We start from the raw sequence: 17,593 nt of genomic DNA, 5'->3' as shown, positions 1-17,593 counted from the left end.
GCTCACCAACTGTGCTCAGTTAACAAGGATCTGTCCCTCCTACAACCAAACCCGATTACGAGAGCTTTTGGGCCAGGACACGCAAATGCATATATCATCACCTGCTGTGATATTATACGAAGCACTTGTTTTTAGAAGATCATGCCGCCAGATTGACCATACCCTATAATTAGCATTGCGATTGGCCAACTTTAACTAGGGCTAAGTTACGAACACTAAGTAACCAGTTCTTTTGGAGCTGTTATCCTTCGTAAAAGCTGCGGGTTAACTCCAAAGACCTGCGCCAGCTGGGCACTCATCCCCTTCACCTTCTCGCAGCAGTGACAGTGTTAGGAGCTCGTGTCATAAAGCGGCGCATCCTCGGGCTGGCCACTATCTACTATCATTACTTTTCTGATATCCCAGTGTAAAACCTTTTCATGAATTGTCCCACAATGATTTGAAGCATTCTCCTCCTTCGTTTGGAAATCAACTCAATTTGCTTCCCGCTTTTAAGAATTAGTCCAATTAACTCGGTTACCCGCCCTCCAGGCTGCCCAACATATCGTGCTTGGAGAAGGTGTCATCTGCTTCAACTGACTAATTTTTGACTTAACGCTTTCACAATCCTTTCTATCTGAACCTTTCCAAATATTAGTCTAATGCCCCTTATCATTGCATCATATATTTAGTAGTGGATGCTTTTCCTCCCACTGGTGAAGTCAGAAAACTACATGATTACATCAGCAAATAAAAAGAAACCTGCCACCTAGTCCTCGCATTTTACGTCGGCATAGTAAATGGGATTGTTATCCTTCCAACTGCCTTCGACTAGTGGACTAATTCTGTGAACTTTTGACCGCGTTCGAGAGAAGGATCTTCCGAATAATTTTTAGCCCCTATATGAGGATAGACGATTCCGTAGCCTACATAACGGCGAAATCTATCAACGATGCCATGACCGTCTGGTTGTGGATAAAATCCGGCTCAATTGGTTGCGGTGGGCGGGTCACCTAATCCGCATGGATGAGGATGATCTAGCCTGGAAAGTCTACAAGGGCAAACAAGACGAGACAGAGCCTGCCTGAGATGGAGCGGATGCCGATTGTTGCACCGTTGATGATTCCACATTTCACCAAAATTCCGGTATTTTCTAAAGGAATCCCAAGATCTGACATTTTTCACCATTTTCACTACTCGCGAGTCCCGATAATTCCCCTGTTCTTCAGAAACTTGGTCTCGATGGTTTGTGCAGTTACTATGCCGTTGCTCAGTATATCAAGCCATCGCTGTTTTATCTGACGTTGTAGTCGTTTTCCACTGATTTAGAGGTCCAACAAATTTAAGCAAGCGAATTTTCATCAGCTTGGTTGATAAAACCCTTCCATCGATATGGGCGCAACGCTATACTAGCGGCGGTTGTCCAGCAGAACATCTTCGTCGCCATAGATGGAAGACGGTTCATACTCATTCTCTTTAGTGGTCTGTTTTTCGGTTTCCCGAGGAGAGACTTCCTTGCAATCGGTTTTCCGTGATAATTGAAGCTCCCAACGCAATTATCACCTTTCTCGCATCTTTTCGTATAGGGCTTCATTCTAGTTCAAGTTATACTCCCCAGGTATGCAACACTTTTGAATTTCTTTCCATTTTGAACCAACTTTACAAAGTGACACTCCCGTGCGATAATTTTTCGGCGATATCTTGCATTGTCGACGTCTTATTGGGACCATCTTCTTTACCGGTCGGGGTATCCTCATTAAAGCATATGCAGATTTTAAGCCAATTTGCCTCCAATTAATTGTTGGGAAACGCTCTGCCTGTGTGAACAGCTTTGAAAGGAAGTCAGAAAAAATTTTCACATCAAATTACAGCGCTTTTGTTAGCCCATTATCCAGAAGCATGTATTGTACACGTCCTTATTAGAAATATCCAATGTAAAGGCGCTTCTAATTTAGAAACTCTTTAGATTCAATTCTCACATATACATATCCATACATTTCAATAATTAAACTGTCTAATCTTGAATAAAGAACTAAAAATAAAAGCAACACATTTGATGAAACCCGGCCATTTTGTACTTAGCTATTAACCAACCTCCATAGCTAAGCTATTGAAAAAGTTGAAATCTCACCACTTTCACAGGACATGCTTCCCTGAAAATTCCAAAATCCCTAACTGCTTATATAAAACTGGGAACCTACCCTAATTATTCCTACCCCCAAAGCGTTGGCTTTTCCGTAGAAAACCTTTAATGTCGGCATTAACGCAATGGCAAATAAATTGTAGACTTTCATTCAATGCTACTCCCAACTTCCAGCAATCAACCCTACACTTACTTGATTGTATTGTCCCACTTTCGTAGATAGTCATAGAAAATTCTGTCCGCCATTTGGATTTGGTGGCGCTCGCACCAATTGAAAATAGATACAACTCACAAAGCCAAATCATTTTCTAGGATTATATCACAATTTACGATGGTTACACAACGCGTGATCCGATCATTTTGAAATTTTGCGGAGGAGGGCAAAGTCTGCCAGCATCTATTTCTAGTGGTCCCGAGCTCCTGGTGGAGTTTACGACGTCACCGTATGGAACATTTGTTGGGACATCATCGCAAGTAACGCCTCTGTACGGGTTCCTGCTGGAGGTTAGTATCAGTAATTTGGACTTTGTGAAAACTTATGTGAAAATCCAGTCGATTATTCAATTTGGCTCCAACCCTCACTTGGCTTAAATTCAATTTCAGGTTGAAGTTAAGTTTGTAGACCAGCAGACTGCAGCCTACGTGAAGAATAAGAAATTATGCGAGTTTTGGGTCCGGGGCACAGGCTACGGAGTATTGGAAAGCCCGAAGCATTCCTTGGCACCGAATACAACTTGCCTCTACCATTTACAAGTAAGTTCCGTGTTTATATATCATATTGAGTTCAAAGTGTGCCCAATCTTCCATGACAAGCCTTTAAAAGGGTACATTTTCTGCTGTTTATTTGAGATAAATTCTAGGCAATTTAAAAAGTACTTACAATCAGAAACTTGACATTTGTGTTTCGAAGAATTTCATTCGACAGCATAGGAAAAGATACGATACTGGTTGAATATGTATCAAGGAGGTAGTCGCATAAATTTAATCAGGCAAAAACGTAGGTGGAAAACGAATTGATTGGTAATGACTTTTCGGGAAGGTTTACGATTACTAATTACATGCACACGCAACTCATCCTCAAAAGGATATTCAATTGATTTCCTAAGTTTATAGACCTCTTAGAGTTGACAGCCAGCGGAACAGCCCTACTGAGAAAATTTTAAGGTGAACCAATTGCAAGGTTTCCTGTTTTATAGCTCTCAAAGCGCTAATGCTATAAACATGAAAAGGAATGGAATTACAAGAATGTGGGCGAAATGGCAAAAGGAGAAAAACATAAGCGTAACTGGAAATGATCGAATTCTAATTTGGTATGGTACATAAAGGTACTTTAAATTTAGGGAAAATTTGTGTACTAATGTCACTGGTAACAAACTTCGAGTGGTATTTTCGAAAAACTGCCAATATAAATGAGAAACGGATGAGGGGATATTGAAAACAAAACAATTGCAACTGATTGTTACGTTTAGACCTTCGACCTTCGTACTTGGAAAAGCTGGATGAATAGTCCCACTTACGTAAAACCCCGAGACTTGTCTATTGACCAAATGAATTGGGTGAAAACCTAAAAAGAGTTTGGAGAAAATGACTGTGAAGGTCCCTTTCGAATAATGAAGACCCACTGAAGTTTTCTATCGACACCCACTTGCTTGTCTCTTTGCTAGCCAGGCTCGGGAATCTGGGGGGGACATTTGAACGTGTCATTTAACAAAAATTTCACGTAACCTTACACCGATATGTCGACCCGCATCGGAACCTGAAAACAAAGAAAAATCGCTATAGCTGTAGCGCGCGCGTAAAATGGAGAGTCTGGACCCGAGCACAGCGATCGAGAAGGAAGATCCACGACGAAATCGGTGTTTCTCCTGCCTCACATGTTCATGATACTTTGCCTTTGGTGATCCTACCCTGACATCCTCAGACCATAATACTAGAAGATGCCCCTGTTATTAATATGAGTATCGCTGGTTAGGAGGGAGGAAGGAGCCACGTAATGTAAATAATAGTAGGCATCCGCATAGGAAATGGAAATGGAAATCCAGACCGGAATCTGCGAGGGACTCATCTGAAGTGGCCTTTGCCTCGAAGCCTCACCTGACATTATCTAAATGGCCTCTGAGCGCATATTTTCCAGAAGAATTTCTGAAGGATATTGTTTCGACCCGGCTATTTACTGTGGGCCCCTTTATGGGCATTTCATGGTGGTTGTGGTTGTATTCATATTGTGAGCAAAGCTTCTTGTGGGCTCAAACAACCAGTTGTCGAGCGCCAAAACCCTTAGTTGCAGCAGAGACGATAGATAGGCCTCGCATCCAGTGGTATGAACACTGAGCCTGCAAATTAGTTCCGCTGTGCCAGTCATGGCGGGGCTCTGATTGTGGTCTCCAAATTAATCCGTGGAAAAGGACCATAGCATTATGCCTACACGGCAAATACGTTAAACCCGCAGACATTCGAAAAGATATTGCCCAGAGACCTAGTATATAATCAAAATGTCGCTCCGTAGAGAAAAACAACCTATTTTCGAATTGTTCCTTACTTATTATTATTATTATTCTGTTAAGGGAAAGTCGCACCGCGTCCTTGAAGAACTATTGTGCCCTTTTTACTGCTTATAGTGTACCTATTGATCATAGTATCTCAAGCAGGCCTACAACCGTTAGGAACTTTAGTATGTTCCCTACTTCCAGATCTTTCAGCTCTGCATCTGGTATTAAGTGTTCTCCAGATGCCTCGACCTACTTTGCACAAGTGCCACACACTGTCCCAGGACGTATATAGAGGTTTCGTCCTCCTCCTCACAAAACCTGCAGGCAGTGTCCGTAGATATCCCTAACTTCCCCAGGTGATAGTTCAGCCGACAATGACCAGTGAGAATTCCCACTATGATTCGGAGGTTCCTTTTGGTGAGATTTAAACAATCCTTTGCGCGTATGGGTTCATATCCCCCAACAAGCTCCCTGGACTGCTCCATCCCCGGTAGGCCCGCCTAGTATAGTCAATCGTTACTTTTTATTTCTTAGATTCATAGCCATGAAACCGTTTCCGATTCCACAGAAGGGTTCTGACCCATGTAAAGGCGTCCCTGCTCCTTTCTTGGCTAGTTCGTTCGCTGCCTCATTGCCTCCCAACCCAGTATGACCTGGAACCCAAAATATCCAGACCTTGTTGGACGAGCCGAGTGTATTCAGTCTCTCAAGGCATTCCCATACCAGTTTAGAGTTCACCTGGTTGGATCTAAGTGCCTTGATCACTGCTTGGCTATCGGTGAGAATAGCTATGTTCTGCCCCCTATAGTTCCTTTGCAGATTAAAGGAGGCACATTTGTTTGTGGCGTATATTTCCGCCTGGAATATGCTAGTGTACCTGCCCATTGGCTTAAAGTACATTTTTCTTGGACCAATAACACCGACACCCACTCCCTCTGCTGTGAGGGATCCGTCAGTGTACCAAGTAATCACTTGCTGGTTTAAGCCGTATGTCGCAGCCACGCTCTCCCAGTTTGTCTTGTTACTCCAACGTGTTTCAAACTTCTTATCAAAGTGAAACCTCGTTGTCGTGTTATCCCTTGGTATCAGTAATTCGGGATACTGCCTAGAAAGAATAGCAATTTTCCTTCGATTTAGGCAGCTCCCCGCTTCACTCATATTACCGGCCATCCTGAATATTGCCCTCCTTGCCTGCATCTGTATGTGCAGATGGAGAGGGGTTAATCCCAGGAGGACCTCCAAGGATGCCGTTGGGCATGTCCTCGTTGCCCCACTGATACACACGCAAGCCAGCCTTTGGAGCTTATATAATTCCCTGGTTTGTGTGCTGAGTTCGGTTCTTTCTGCCCAGATTACCGCTCCATAGGTAATCATTGGCCTTACTATTGCAGTATATATCCAAAGTAGTATCTTCGGGCTGCAACCCCATTTTTTTCCTGCTATGGATCTGCAAGTCATCAGGGCCCTCGTGGCTTTCCGACATGTGTCTTCCAGAGTAATTTTTGGTCTAGCGTAATTCCCACATATTTGACCTCTGTTTCTCGTTTCACCTCCATATCATGTAATGTTATGGCTCTCAGGTGATCCAGCTTACGCCTCCTAGTGAATGGTACTATGGTGGTTTTGGCTGGGTTGATCCGCAGTCCCACCTTCCTGCACCAGGCACTAGTAACCCTTAGTCCAGTTTGGATTCTATCACATATCACATTCTATCATAGTTGCCCCTACAAATTAAAATAATGTCATCCGCGTAACCCTGGACTTATATTCCAGTATTTGTTAACACGTCCAGGAGATCATCCACTACCATACTCCATATCAGCGGCGATAGTACCCCACACTGTGGACAGCCTTGAGTGGTGTTCATGATAATAGAATTTGTACCTGTCGGTGCCTGTATTTGCCTGCTTTCTAGCATTTTGCCCATCCAGAATGCCAGAATGCTCTGTCAGCTGATACAGAGCAGTTTCAGTTGACCGTCCTGCCCGGTAAACGTGCTGACAGTGATGTAGGGGATTACACTTTAGAACGTTAGTTCTAATATAGTTGTCTATGACCTTCTCCACCGTTTTGAGTACGAACGACGTTAGGCAAATTGGTCTGAAAGATTTAGGGTGAAAAGGATCCTTTTTACCCGCTTTCGGAATAAAGACCACTTTTGCCCGTCTCCATGCTATTGGTATGTATCCCAGTGCTACGCTCCCCCTTACCACCCTCAGAAGAGACTCTAAAATAATTCCTAGGCCTCTCTGGATAAGTGCTGGGAAATTGGCATCTACTCCGGGAGATTTCAGTGGTTTAAACGTTCCCACTGCGCATCTTAGCCTAGCTTCTGAGCATACCTCTTTTGCTAGTTTCCAGCTCTCCTTCCTTCCCCTTTTATTCGTTGTTGGGGTGTCAGGCAGAATGTTGTCGCCTGCCACCGTGGGCTAGGACCCCAGGAAATGAGTTCTGAGAAGCAGGTGTACCCTGTCCTCCTCATTCTCGGTAAATGTCCCATCTTCCTTTTTCAAGCAGACAGAGGATATTCCCCCGTCTTTGGCTACAGCCTTGTACAGCCTGGTTGCTTCTGTGATCTGTTCGATCACTTCACAGAATTCCCCGAAGCTGTTATGTTTCGCTTTCCTGATCGCGTTGCTATACGCAGTCAGTGCATTTTTATACCTCTGCCAGTCCCCAGTTTGTTTTGCCCGGTTTAAGAATTTTCGTGCCTCTGTTCTCATTCTGGCTAGGTTCTTGTTCCACAATGGTACATCCCTTGATGACTTGATTGTCTTAGCCGGACAACTGGCCTCATATGCGTCAATGACGATTGTGTTGAGATTTTCCACCACCGTTTCTAATTCCAGTTCGCTTCTGATGTCACCACCCCCTTGAAGGTGGGCCATTGCTCAAGTGTCTTCCTTATTCCTTATTCCATATTAATCTTTCTATTTCGGAGTTACCCTCAATGTTGAATCTGATTATGCTGTGATCAGACATAGAGGGTTCATCCGACACCCTCCAATTCCTGACCATTCCGTTCATTAGGGTATTTCCTAGAATTATATCTAATACCTCCTGTCTAGTGTTGGTCACAAATGTTGGAGCGTTCCCTACGTTGTATATTTCTAACTTATTGCTAAGAATAAATTCAAGAAGGTACTCACCTCTCCGATTGGTGTCGCTGCTTCCTTAGACTTCATGGTGGGCGTTGCCATCGCAGCCGAGAAGAAATGGTAACGCCCTCTTCTCGCAATGCTTCGTCATTTTTGCGACTTGTTCCGGTAGAGCCTGGATTTCGTCTCCTGGGAAGTATCCCGATACCACAACTGCCTCTCGAGTGCTCCTCTCGGCTTCCAATGAGACCTGGATAGCCACAAGGTCCTTAAAACATGTCCCGAATAAAGTAAAAATACAAGTATATCTTGGATTCACTATATACGAGTCGCCAGCCGTACTAGGCCCCCAGCTTTGCCTGCAGATATTAGCGATGCAGAAAATCGGAGTTCGCATTGCAACTAGGAAGCAAAACAGCGTGGAGAGTAAAAAGAATAAATCGAAAGCTACCAAAATTGTAGATTTACTAGAACCTGAAACCTAACCATCCGTTACATTAAATGCAGTTGACCCCACAACTCGACGATGTCAAATTCCTCAGAATGCATCAGCGCCTAACCTGGAAGAAACAGTTCGGAACAAAGAAATTACAACCGAATCTTAGAAAGAGAAAGTTGTACTAGCTCCCTCTCAAAAAATCTGAACTACGAATAGAGTGGAAACTTTTATTCTACACAATTTTCTTAAAGAATATTTGGATATAAAGAGCCCAACCTTGTGGATCAGCGACTAGCTCAACCAAAGGTAAATGATAAATTTCATTAAATTTCGCACTATACTGCACTTCACGGGGTCAGATTTAAGCAGGTTAGCAAGCAAGGAAGTCCCTCCCTTTCGCAATGATCAGAATAGCCTCCAATTCATCAATCCATTTCCATGTTTCCGCAATCAGCCATGTCTCTTGACGTCTCGGCGGAACGTGACCTGAGTAGCGGCAGAGAAAATAGGTCTCCAAACTTGTGAAACAATACGTAATATGATGATTACTTTCGAAGCCAATATTATCGCTTAATCCCAGAATCCAGCTTGTAGCACTGAAACTTTCGCTCAAGTTGGAATTCCGGAAGCCATCGATAAAACTGTCACAGAGGGTACGCACAAACCAATTTCAATTCTTTTACGGTAGTCAAAGGTCGATAAATCCGCCTTTAACCTATAACATGCGTTAAAGTAATAGCGGATATTGTTAATAATGTCCCAACTAGCCTTTGAGGCATTTGGCCAGACTTCAGTTACTTATCTCCCCTTTTTCTTCAAATGAGTTTGAACCCGCCTTTGGTCCAATTATATCTGCCGATGCATCGAAAGAATTCATCTTAATAACGGAAACACTTAAAATAAATTATACTAGTACATGAATGTTTAACAAAGATTGTGAAGCACACCGTGTATAATCTGGGGAAAATTTATCCTAGCTGACGTGTTTAGAGAAAATGTCACAAATAAAAATAGTTTTAATTATTAACGCCAACCAAGCAAGTAATAACAGGCATTTAGTGAGATGGAAGAATCAGCTTACCATGATCCAACACCTTAACCCACCCAAGTTATGGATTTGGCTGTATTGGCGAACCATTACCCTTCACAAATCAGCACTACCATAAAATCAATAGAAACTTGATCCTTCCAAGGGATTTTTAGTTTCCAAAACAGTACTATTAAACTGTATCTTGAACTGATCCGACTTGGTAGATTGTCTAAAACTTAGGAACGCATTTTTGTTTAGGGATTGAGGGATTCTCCGCATCTACTTATTATCACGCAGGACCAAATGGAAAGCAGCTTACTACCTCCTTTTCTGGTTTGTGGACGCCTCGTTTCGGTCTTAGTATCCAAGTTTCCACCAGTTAAGAAGCGAAGATGGCTTTACCGTTTCGTACGGGGGCAGAGGCAACTCGTCCGACGCTACCTCACCTCTATCCAAGAAGCAACGTGACCCAAGTGGTTCACAATTATTATGTTCCCCATTTGATCCGGACCCGCAAGCCAAGCATTGGGCTAAAAGAATACTTCGCACTCACGTTGTTTTTTGCGAATTATATAAAGGAATGTTTAATATCTTCGGTCAGGCTTCTCCCAGGACAGAAGTGAGGCAGCGTCTGCCTTAGTAGGAAACCGTAAACCAGTGCTTGCTTCTTAACTTAAGAAACGCGATTGCTATAACTCTGACAATTTAGAAGGAGTTCAGTCGGAAACTTCATCTCGTCATTGTCTTCAGTTCAATACTGCTTCGAACGCAGAGCTGTACCAGTGTAAATGTCAAACGTTAACATATTTAAAGCACTATGGTCCACTAACTGCAATGCATTTTAGCTTGAGAGTTGAGGGTTTTCAGAACAACAGAGAATAGATGTTTGTCGATCTGACAACATAGAAACTTCAAAAACTGAAAACAGAAAAGAAAGGCTGCCTATAAAGCGTTAAGTCGAAGGTGAAGAAGGCTGCGTTTGCCTTGTAAAACAACCTGCTGTAAACGAAAATGGCAATTGGTCTTATAATTTTCCGGTTTCTCGAATTAGCTTGTCGTTTAATTGGAGAGTGTAAATGTCACCTATAGTTGCAATTTGGTGGTAGGTATCCCAGAAATACGTAAAAACTATTTAGGCCTTTTGAACTTTATAAAGCTCTTCGCACTACAAAATGCTTAATAATGTTCGTCATGTGCCTCTAATGACCACGTTCGAATCACTTAATTATCATTTAAATTGCGTCAACCACTGAACAGTGAAATTGCCATGCTTATTGTTGAACAAATTAATTCACCTAAATTTCAATTGTAATGTCCGTGCTTGCAAAACAGTGCCGAAACGAATAAACCACCCAAAGCCAACACACGCAATTACTCTTATTAAAGGACCTCGGGCTTGACCAAATCAACCATTTGAACAAAACTCCATTAAGGTAATTATGTAATGAAGCAACAAAAAAACATTTAGGACAATGAATAGCGCCACTTTGGTCCTTCACGGTCGTCGCTCATCGTTTTGTCTTCTTTCCAGGAAATATTTACGTTTTTGTTAGGAACCAGACCATCAATTATCCCATGGCCAGAGAGTGCCGCACAACTTTTATTTAATTGTACTGTAATCGATCTTTCCACTATGTATAGCCTCGTCGAGAACAACAAAAAAGTTTGCAATAAATTCATCGGAATGGCCATCACAAAGGCGAAACAGGCGAAGGATTTGGACGAAATCAACTGGAGGCTGACTTAATGGCCATGCGAAATGATGGTCATAGATAAACCTCAGCAAAAAGTGTTTCTATGAATGAGCTCGTCGCGTTTGGGGATGATCCAAAAAAGGCGTGTATCTGTTAAATTTACATATTTGCGATGTGCACAATACAAATGTGCGAACTGTGATATATTCAGGATAAATTGTGTATATTTGATCGGAATTTTTCCTGTTATATCGCTCTTCCAGGGAAAGTTTGGAATTGCGCTCTCTATCCAAGCCAATAATTGCACATGGACAAATTGGTACATAACAGAGTTTTTGATTTATGCAACTACTATCTAGGATGCGGCATTTTACATTCTAACCTTTTTTTCGTAGATGATTCCGACTTTCATTTTTCATCCCCTATGACAATATAGACATATTCGTTTTAATCTGTTGGGTTTGGCACAGGACTTCCCCCTACTTTTTCTTTTTTTGTTCGTAAATAGTCATATTGCAATTCATTGAAATTAAATTAATGGGGATGGGGGAACTCCGCAAAACTAGTTTTGTTAGTCAATTATTATCAATTTTATTAACAGTTTTTCTATTCTATTCTCTTTGTACTCCGGGTGACTCAGAGGTTAGTGCCCTAGATTGTCGCGGTTCAAATCTCGCTGGTGGCAGTGGGATTTGTATCCTAACTCAATGTCGAATACCAGTCGACTCAGCTGTGAACGAGTACCGGAATCGAACCATTTTGAGCGAAGAAACTTTTGTTAGTTTGAAAAAATAGATAAAAATGTATTTCAGCGAAAAAAAATTCTGTTACTCTTTTTCTTCAGCCTTTGTCCCGTTCACAAGCGGGGTCGGCTCGTCGTGATGGGATTCTCCATTTGGCTCTATCGAATGCCTGATCTGGGTGCAATCTCGAGGCTTTCAAATCCCCATCCAGCGTATCAAGTCACCGTTGTTTCGACCTACCTTTTGGTCGTTTACCATCGACTTCGATGTTCAGACCAATCTTGGCAAGTGAATTCTCGTTAGCACGAATTGCGTGACCATACCATCGAACACGCCTCTCTCGCAATTTTGCCACGATCGGTGCAACCCCATAACGATCGCGGACATCCTCACTTCGGATGTGATCAAAACGTGTCAAGCCACTTGTCCAACGCAACATCTTCGTCTCCATTACCGCAAGACGCCGTCCATTGTCTTTTATAGTTGGCCAGCACTCAGAACCATAGAGGGCAACAGGGCGGACGACATTGCGGTAAATTTTAGATTTGAGATGTTCGTTGATACCTCGATCACAAAGAACACCAGTTGTGGAACACTACTTCATCCAAGTTGCGTTAATGCGTGAAGCAATTTCATAACGCAGTTTTCCATTGGCTGATAGTGTTGATCCGAGGTATTTAAATCGCTCAGTTCTGGGCAGATCACTGCCGCTGACAGTGATGAACACCAACAGAGACACGAAGCGGTTTTGATACACCCGCCATACTTTGAACTTTACTTTTCGGATCGTGGTGGAGCAATTGAACCCAGCACCCAAGTTCTTCTGGCACTAAGTGTTGTCGTAGAGCATACCAGATGAGTTCGTGTGGCACACGGTCAAACGCCAAGATTTGGGTTGATAAATATTATTCAAACTTTGCACCAGAAAAAGAGAAGTGGTTTGCTAAGTTTAAACGAGGCGAAATGAGCACCGAGGGCGGTGCACGCAGTGAACGCTCCAAAGAGGCTGTTACACCGCAAAGTTAAGTTGATCGAGATAGCAGGGGGTCTAAAGATATCAAATGAACGTGTTGGACATATCGTACATGAATGTTTGGGAATGCACAAACTCTGTTCAAAGTGGGTGCCGCACGAGCTTACAATCGACCAAAAACCATCAATGGATTCTGAACCCCTTCATTGCGATTATAGTCTTCTAATAATGTCTCTATGACTGTATCCCATTCAAACCTTTTCACTGACCAGCCCTCACTTCCATGGTCACTATGAGTATAGTGCTCACTAATAAGCCAAACCATTCTCTTCGAAATGTGGTACTCACATGCATATATCAAATCAACTATTGACCCCAAATCTGTCCCACGAAAAGTGCATATATTCCCGGTACTTGCAAGCAGCAAGTCTAGTTCCGCAAAAGCATCGAGCAAAAGACAGAATCCACAACCCATGCGTTAACATCTCCCGTTTTAATACCTGGCATTTTCTCGAATTCTGCTATTATCGTGCTTGGTGAAGCCTGGCAGCTATATGACAAGATGACCGCTCTCTTGCTCTGATGAATCCAACGTACGGAAACTCCATCATATATCCATCTCCATCATATCTTGGATGCCTTGATCTCCACACGCCCATATCCCCGCCTTGCCAATTACATCTGTAGCCCAACCTCCACTCTTATTGCTGCGATAATACTCGCTGATTATGACCGCTTCGATTCCCTTCTCATAGACGGTCTGTAAGATTAAAGTTGATTTATGTCAACCTCATTTATTCATTGCATCCGAAGCTCTCGTACACAGTGGCCATCTGCTGCTGACTACGACGTCTTCTTTCCGTTGCACAACGTACATTCAGAGTCAACTTTGTATTCCCTGAATATGTGACCTTCTCCCTCACATTTTCTGCACTTCTTTGACCTGTCGTTGGTGCACTTCGCTGGTATGTGGTCAAATCTAAAGTAGCGCTTAAGGGACACCTGCTCTGAGTGATTTACTTTACCAGTCCCCAGCAGTTTGAACGCTGCTTCAGCCGGTAGGCTTATAGTTTCCGTTTGCGTGCCCCACTGAGGCCTCTTATTGCAGACTCTTGCAAACTGATTGGTCCAAATTGTTTTCCTAAGGTTCGCGGGTATTCTCCTTGATCGAAACTTCATCAATATCTTTATATTATATGACAATCTTTTGCTTTTGACCCGTATTTGTGCCTCTTCTAGTAAGGACTTCCTTTCCGTGCCGAGGAAATTTTCAGCTCTCTTACCCGAAGGCTTCTTCAGTTCCAATATTAAATCTTCTTTTTGGGAACGTCGAATTCGATGGACACTATCTCCAAGATCCATCAGATCAGATTTAACCTGTCTGAGAATATCGGCGTATATCATATCACTTTTTTCCACAGATTATAACCAATTCGGCCCGTAATCTTCTTTTTGCGCGTGCGCTTTTCTTTCCGCCAACCGTAGTATATGCTTCCTCAGTTCCTTTTTGGGGCTTTCCCTTCTTTAAATCCATTGAAGTCGGCGCCGCTGTTTCCACAATTTTAATCACTCTGTTGTCCCTCCTCTTTTCCGGTGAGAGGCCGTTTTGCTTATTCACATTCGCTCCCTCTCCGTGCCTCTTTTCGAGTTTACCGTCCTTCGGATTTTGAGGGACCGTCCCTTGTGTTGCTTTCTTCGAGGCATTTTCATCGTCCTTGGCACTGTTGTACAAAACACAAATGGCTCTGAATATGCTTTTGATGGCCTGGTGTACATTGAGGGCGTCTTTGATGAATTCAAACAACTATGATATTATTTCCTCTCTGAATAGGGCGAACCATGATTCATCCATATTCGCACACTGTTCCTCTGTATGCTTTTACCATTGTATTTATTAGCCTTGCCGAAATTTTCCTGATCTCAATCCTTCACCAACGTTGACTTCAAAGTAAAATCGGAGGATCTTCGAGCTTCTCCTAAATGTATCAAGCAGTAACTAACGACTGCTCAGCATCTTTTCGTGCCTCTGGAACAGGCGTTCTTGAAACTATGTACTCCTTTTATGGCTCTTTCTCCAGGCTACTTGTTGTATTAGATGTAACGGCGGCCAAGTAATCCGCCGCCAAGGCACTGCAGTCGAATGATATCGATGGCCAGAAGTCACCTTGGCCACTCACAAAAGCCGCCGGTACTGGCGAGCCCCTGCACCGTAAGTTCTACTCTCCTTACTTCCTCCATATTGGTTTCTTGTTGTTGGTGCCCTTCCCTAAGCCATTTTTATCCACGGGTGGGTCTTTTTCTTCCAATTACCAAACCTACGCATAAACATACAAATGTATGCACACCTCCAAATATTGTTGCATAAGAAATCTACAACACCTCTGTACGTAAAGACATTCAATTGCTGTGCCCACAAAAAAAAAAATAAAAAAAATTGCTATACCGCTATATATTATATGAATATATACGAAGTACATCTTCTATGTATGATGTTGTATTGTGTACTGAATTCAAACGAAATTGAAAATTGACCTAATACAACTTAAAATTACAGGTTATATTATTATTCACACCAATACCGTTTTAAAATTTTTGGATTCATTTACAAAACAATAAATTACAACTTTGAGATCGTTGAAAATTTCTCCTATCCGGGGTCGAAAATTACAACCGTTATCAGCTACGACCATGAAATCCGTGCACGGTTGTTGTCAGCCAACAGAGCCTATTTCAGCATACAAAAACTGTTTCACTCGAAACGTCCCACCATAGGGTCAAAGATCTTACTGTACAAGACTATGATCTTGCCAGTCTTTATGTATCTCTCGGAGACCTGGGTTCTTAACAAGAAAAATTGCGAAATCTGTGTTCGAGAGAAGAATCCTCCGAAGAATTTTTGGCCCCCTACATGAGGATGGACGATTACGTAGCCTACACAATGACAAAATCTATGAGCGATACCATGACCGTCCGGTTGTGGATAAAACCCGGCTCAATAGGTTACGATGGGCAGGTCACTTAATCCGTATGGATGAGGATGATCCCACCCGGAAAGTCTATAATGGCAATATCCATTGTAGAAAAAGAAGACGAGGCAGACCCTGCCTAAGATGGAGCAATGGCGTAGGCCAGGACGCCAGACAGCTTTTAGGGATATCGAATTGATGGACCTCGGCGCAAAACCGGAATGTCTGGAGTTCCTTATTAAGGCGGGCCTAGACCGGATACCGGTTGTTGCGCCGTTGATGATGAAGAGGTACCTTGTTCCTTGGGGATGAGAAAAGTTGTGGATAAAATCCGGCGCAAGAGGTTGCGGTTGGCGGGTCACCTAATCCGTATAAATGAGGATGATCCATCCCGAAAAGTATATAAGGGCAATTTCTATGGTAGAAAAAGAAGGCGAGGCAGAGTTTGCCTAAGATGAAGCGATGGCGTAGGTCCTGGTGTCCTGACACCAAGCAACTTTAGGTATATAGAATTAGTGGATCTCGGTACAAAAGCAGGGTGTCTGGGGTTCCTTACTAAGGCAGGCCTAGACCGGATACCGGCTGTTGCGCCGTTGATGATGATGATTAATTTACAATATTTTTTGAAAGATACTAATTACTCCCTCTTATTGGATACCCTGCAGGATCATATTCCGAAAAATATTACGCGTCTCGTTCAGATATATGGGGAGCCTCCTTAAAACTCAACACGAAATCATACCACTCGTTCGTTTTCACCCGATGTACCCGTGTGGGATTTTAAATGAATGGTTTCAATTAATACTTCCACAAGCAGATTTTAGTTTTAACGTAAATTACAAAATGCACGTGTAAGGGATTAAAATGTGTACACTTAAAATGAGCCAGAACTCATTTTCGGAAACTACAAAGGCCGAAAATTAGAAAAATTCCATAAACCAATTCCAATATCTCCTCAAATAATCTTAATAATAAGATATTACCAACTTTTAGAAATTAGCTAAAAACCCCGCCTTAAGTTCATCCGAACAGCAGCATGTCACGCTTAATACTGCAAAGTTTCATTGAAATCTGGTTGTTACTATCAACGTTATGGCAGTTGAAATTTATCAATTTTGCGCGAATCGACTGCATCTTAAGCGACGTCATAATTAACGAGATTAGTGGACATTCAGTGTCCGGATACCTGAGTGGTTAGAACACAAGGTTCTCGGACGGAAGGTCGCGGTTCAAATCTCACTGGTGGCAGCGGAATTTGTATCGTGATTTGACTTCGGATACCAGTCGAATCAGCTGTGAATGAGTACCTGAGTCAAATCAGGGTAGTGATCTCGGGCGAGCGCAATGCTGACCGCATTGCCTCCTAGAGTGTTACTGTAGTGTACCATTACGGTCTTGAATGAAGTGCTCTAACACACTTCAAGGCTCTGATACCAAATGGATTGTTGCGGCAACGATTATCATCATCATGGACATTCAAGTGAAATACTAAACTACCATTTTTGAAGGATCTACTTCTCCCCAGCCTAATTAAAATCGATTCACCATCTGTCTGTCTGTCTTTCACACGCACCTTTCTCCAAAACGACTACATGTATTCATGTATATGATGGACATATTGGACTATGGAATTCCACACATGCAGAGAGTGACATGCAGTATGGTACAAAACTGATCCAATAAATATTACGAATCAAAACGTAAATTAAATCTCTTTAAAGGACTTACAAGGACTACATGTGATATTGATTGTGGCGTTATATTTCATATAATATATATGTACTCTAAAATCTATGAAATTTGATTTTCTGCATTTTCCAAAAAATAGATTAGGCTAATTTTGCTCCAAAACTTTCTAATTGTGATAACGGTTTAGGTGCGGTTCAATTAGTTTCAGACAATTGTAATGTTGTGAAATCCGGTAATGCTTATTTGAGCGTCTTGTGGCTAACAACTATTCTTGCTGTAAAAAAAAAAATCATTGGTTCAATCTCAAAACTGCGAATGACTTCACGAAATTGCAGCAACTTTGAAAAATA

The 17,593-nt window shown here is 42.4% G+C and overlaps 1 protein-coding gene across 4 annotated transcripts in view; it reads left to right on the top strand.

The window, feature by feature from the left end:
• LOC119649946 overlaps positions 1-17,593 on the top strand; it is a 542,569-nt gene that overhangs the window by 510,525 nt on the left and 14,451 nt on the right. For all 4 annotated transcript variants that reach the window (XM_038052366.1, XM_038052367.1, XM_038052365.1 and 1 more), the window contains 2 exons: positions 2,435-2,626; positions 2,726-2,875. In XM_038052366.1, coding sequence (XP_037908294.1) covers positions 2,435-2,626; positions 2,726-2,875 — 342 coding nt within the window. The remainder of the gene's footprint in view (positions 1-2,434; positions 2,627-2,725; positions 2,876-17,593) is intronic.

This window comes from Hermetia illucens, chromosome 2 (genome assembly GCF_905115235.1).
Source record: "Hermetia illucens chromosome 2, iHerIll2.2.curated.20191125, whole genome shotgun sequence".
NCBI classification, from domain to species: domain Eukaryota; kingdom Metazoa; phylum Arthropoda; class Insecta; order Diptera; family Stratiomyidae; genus Hermetia; species Hermetia illucens.
This window is presented reverse-complemented; position numbering and strand designations above follow the sequence as displayed.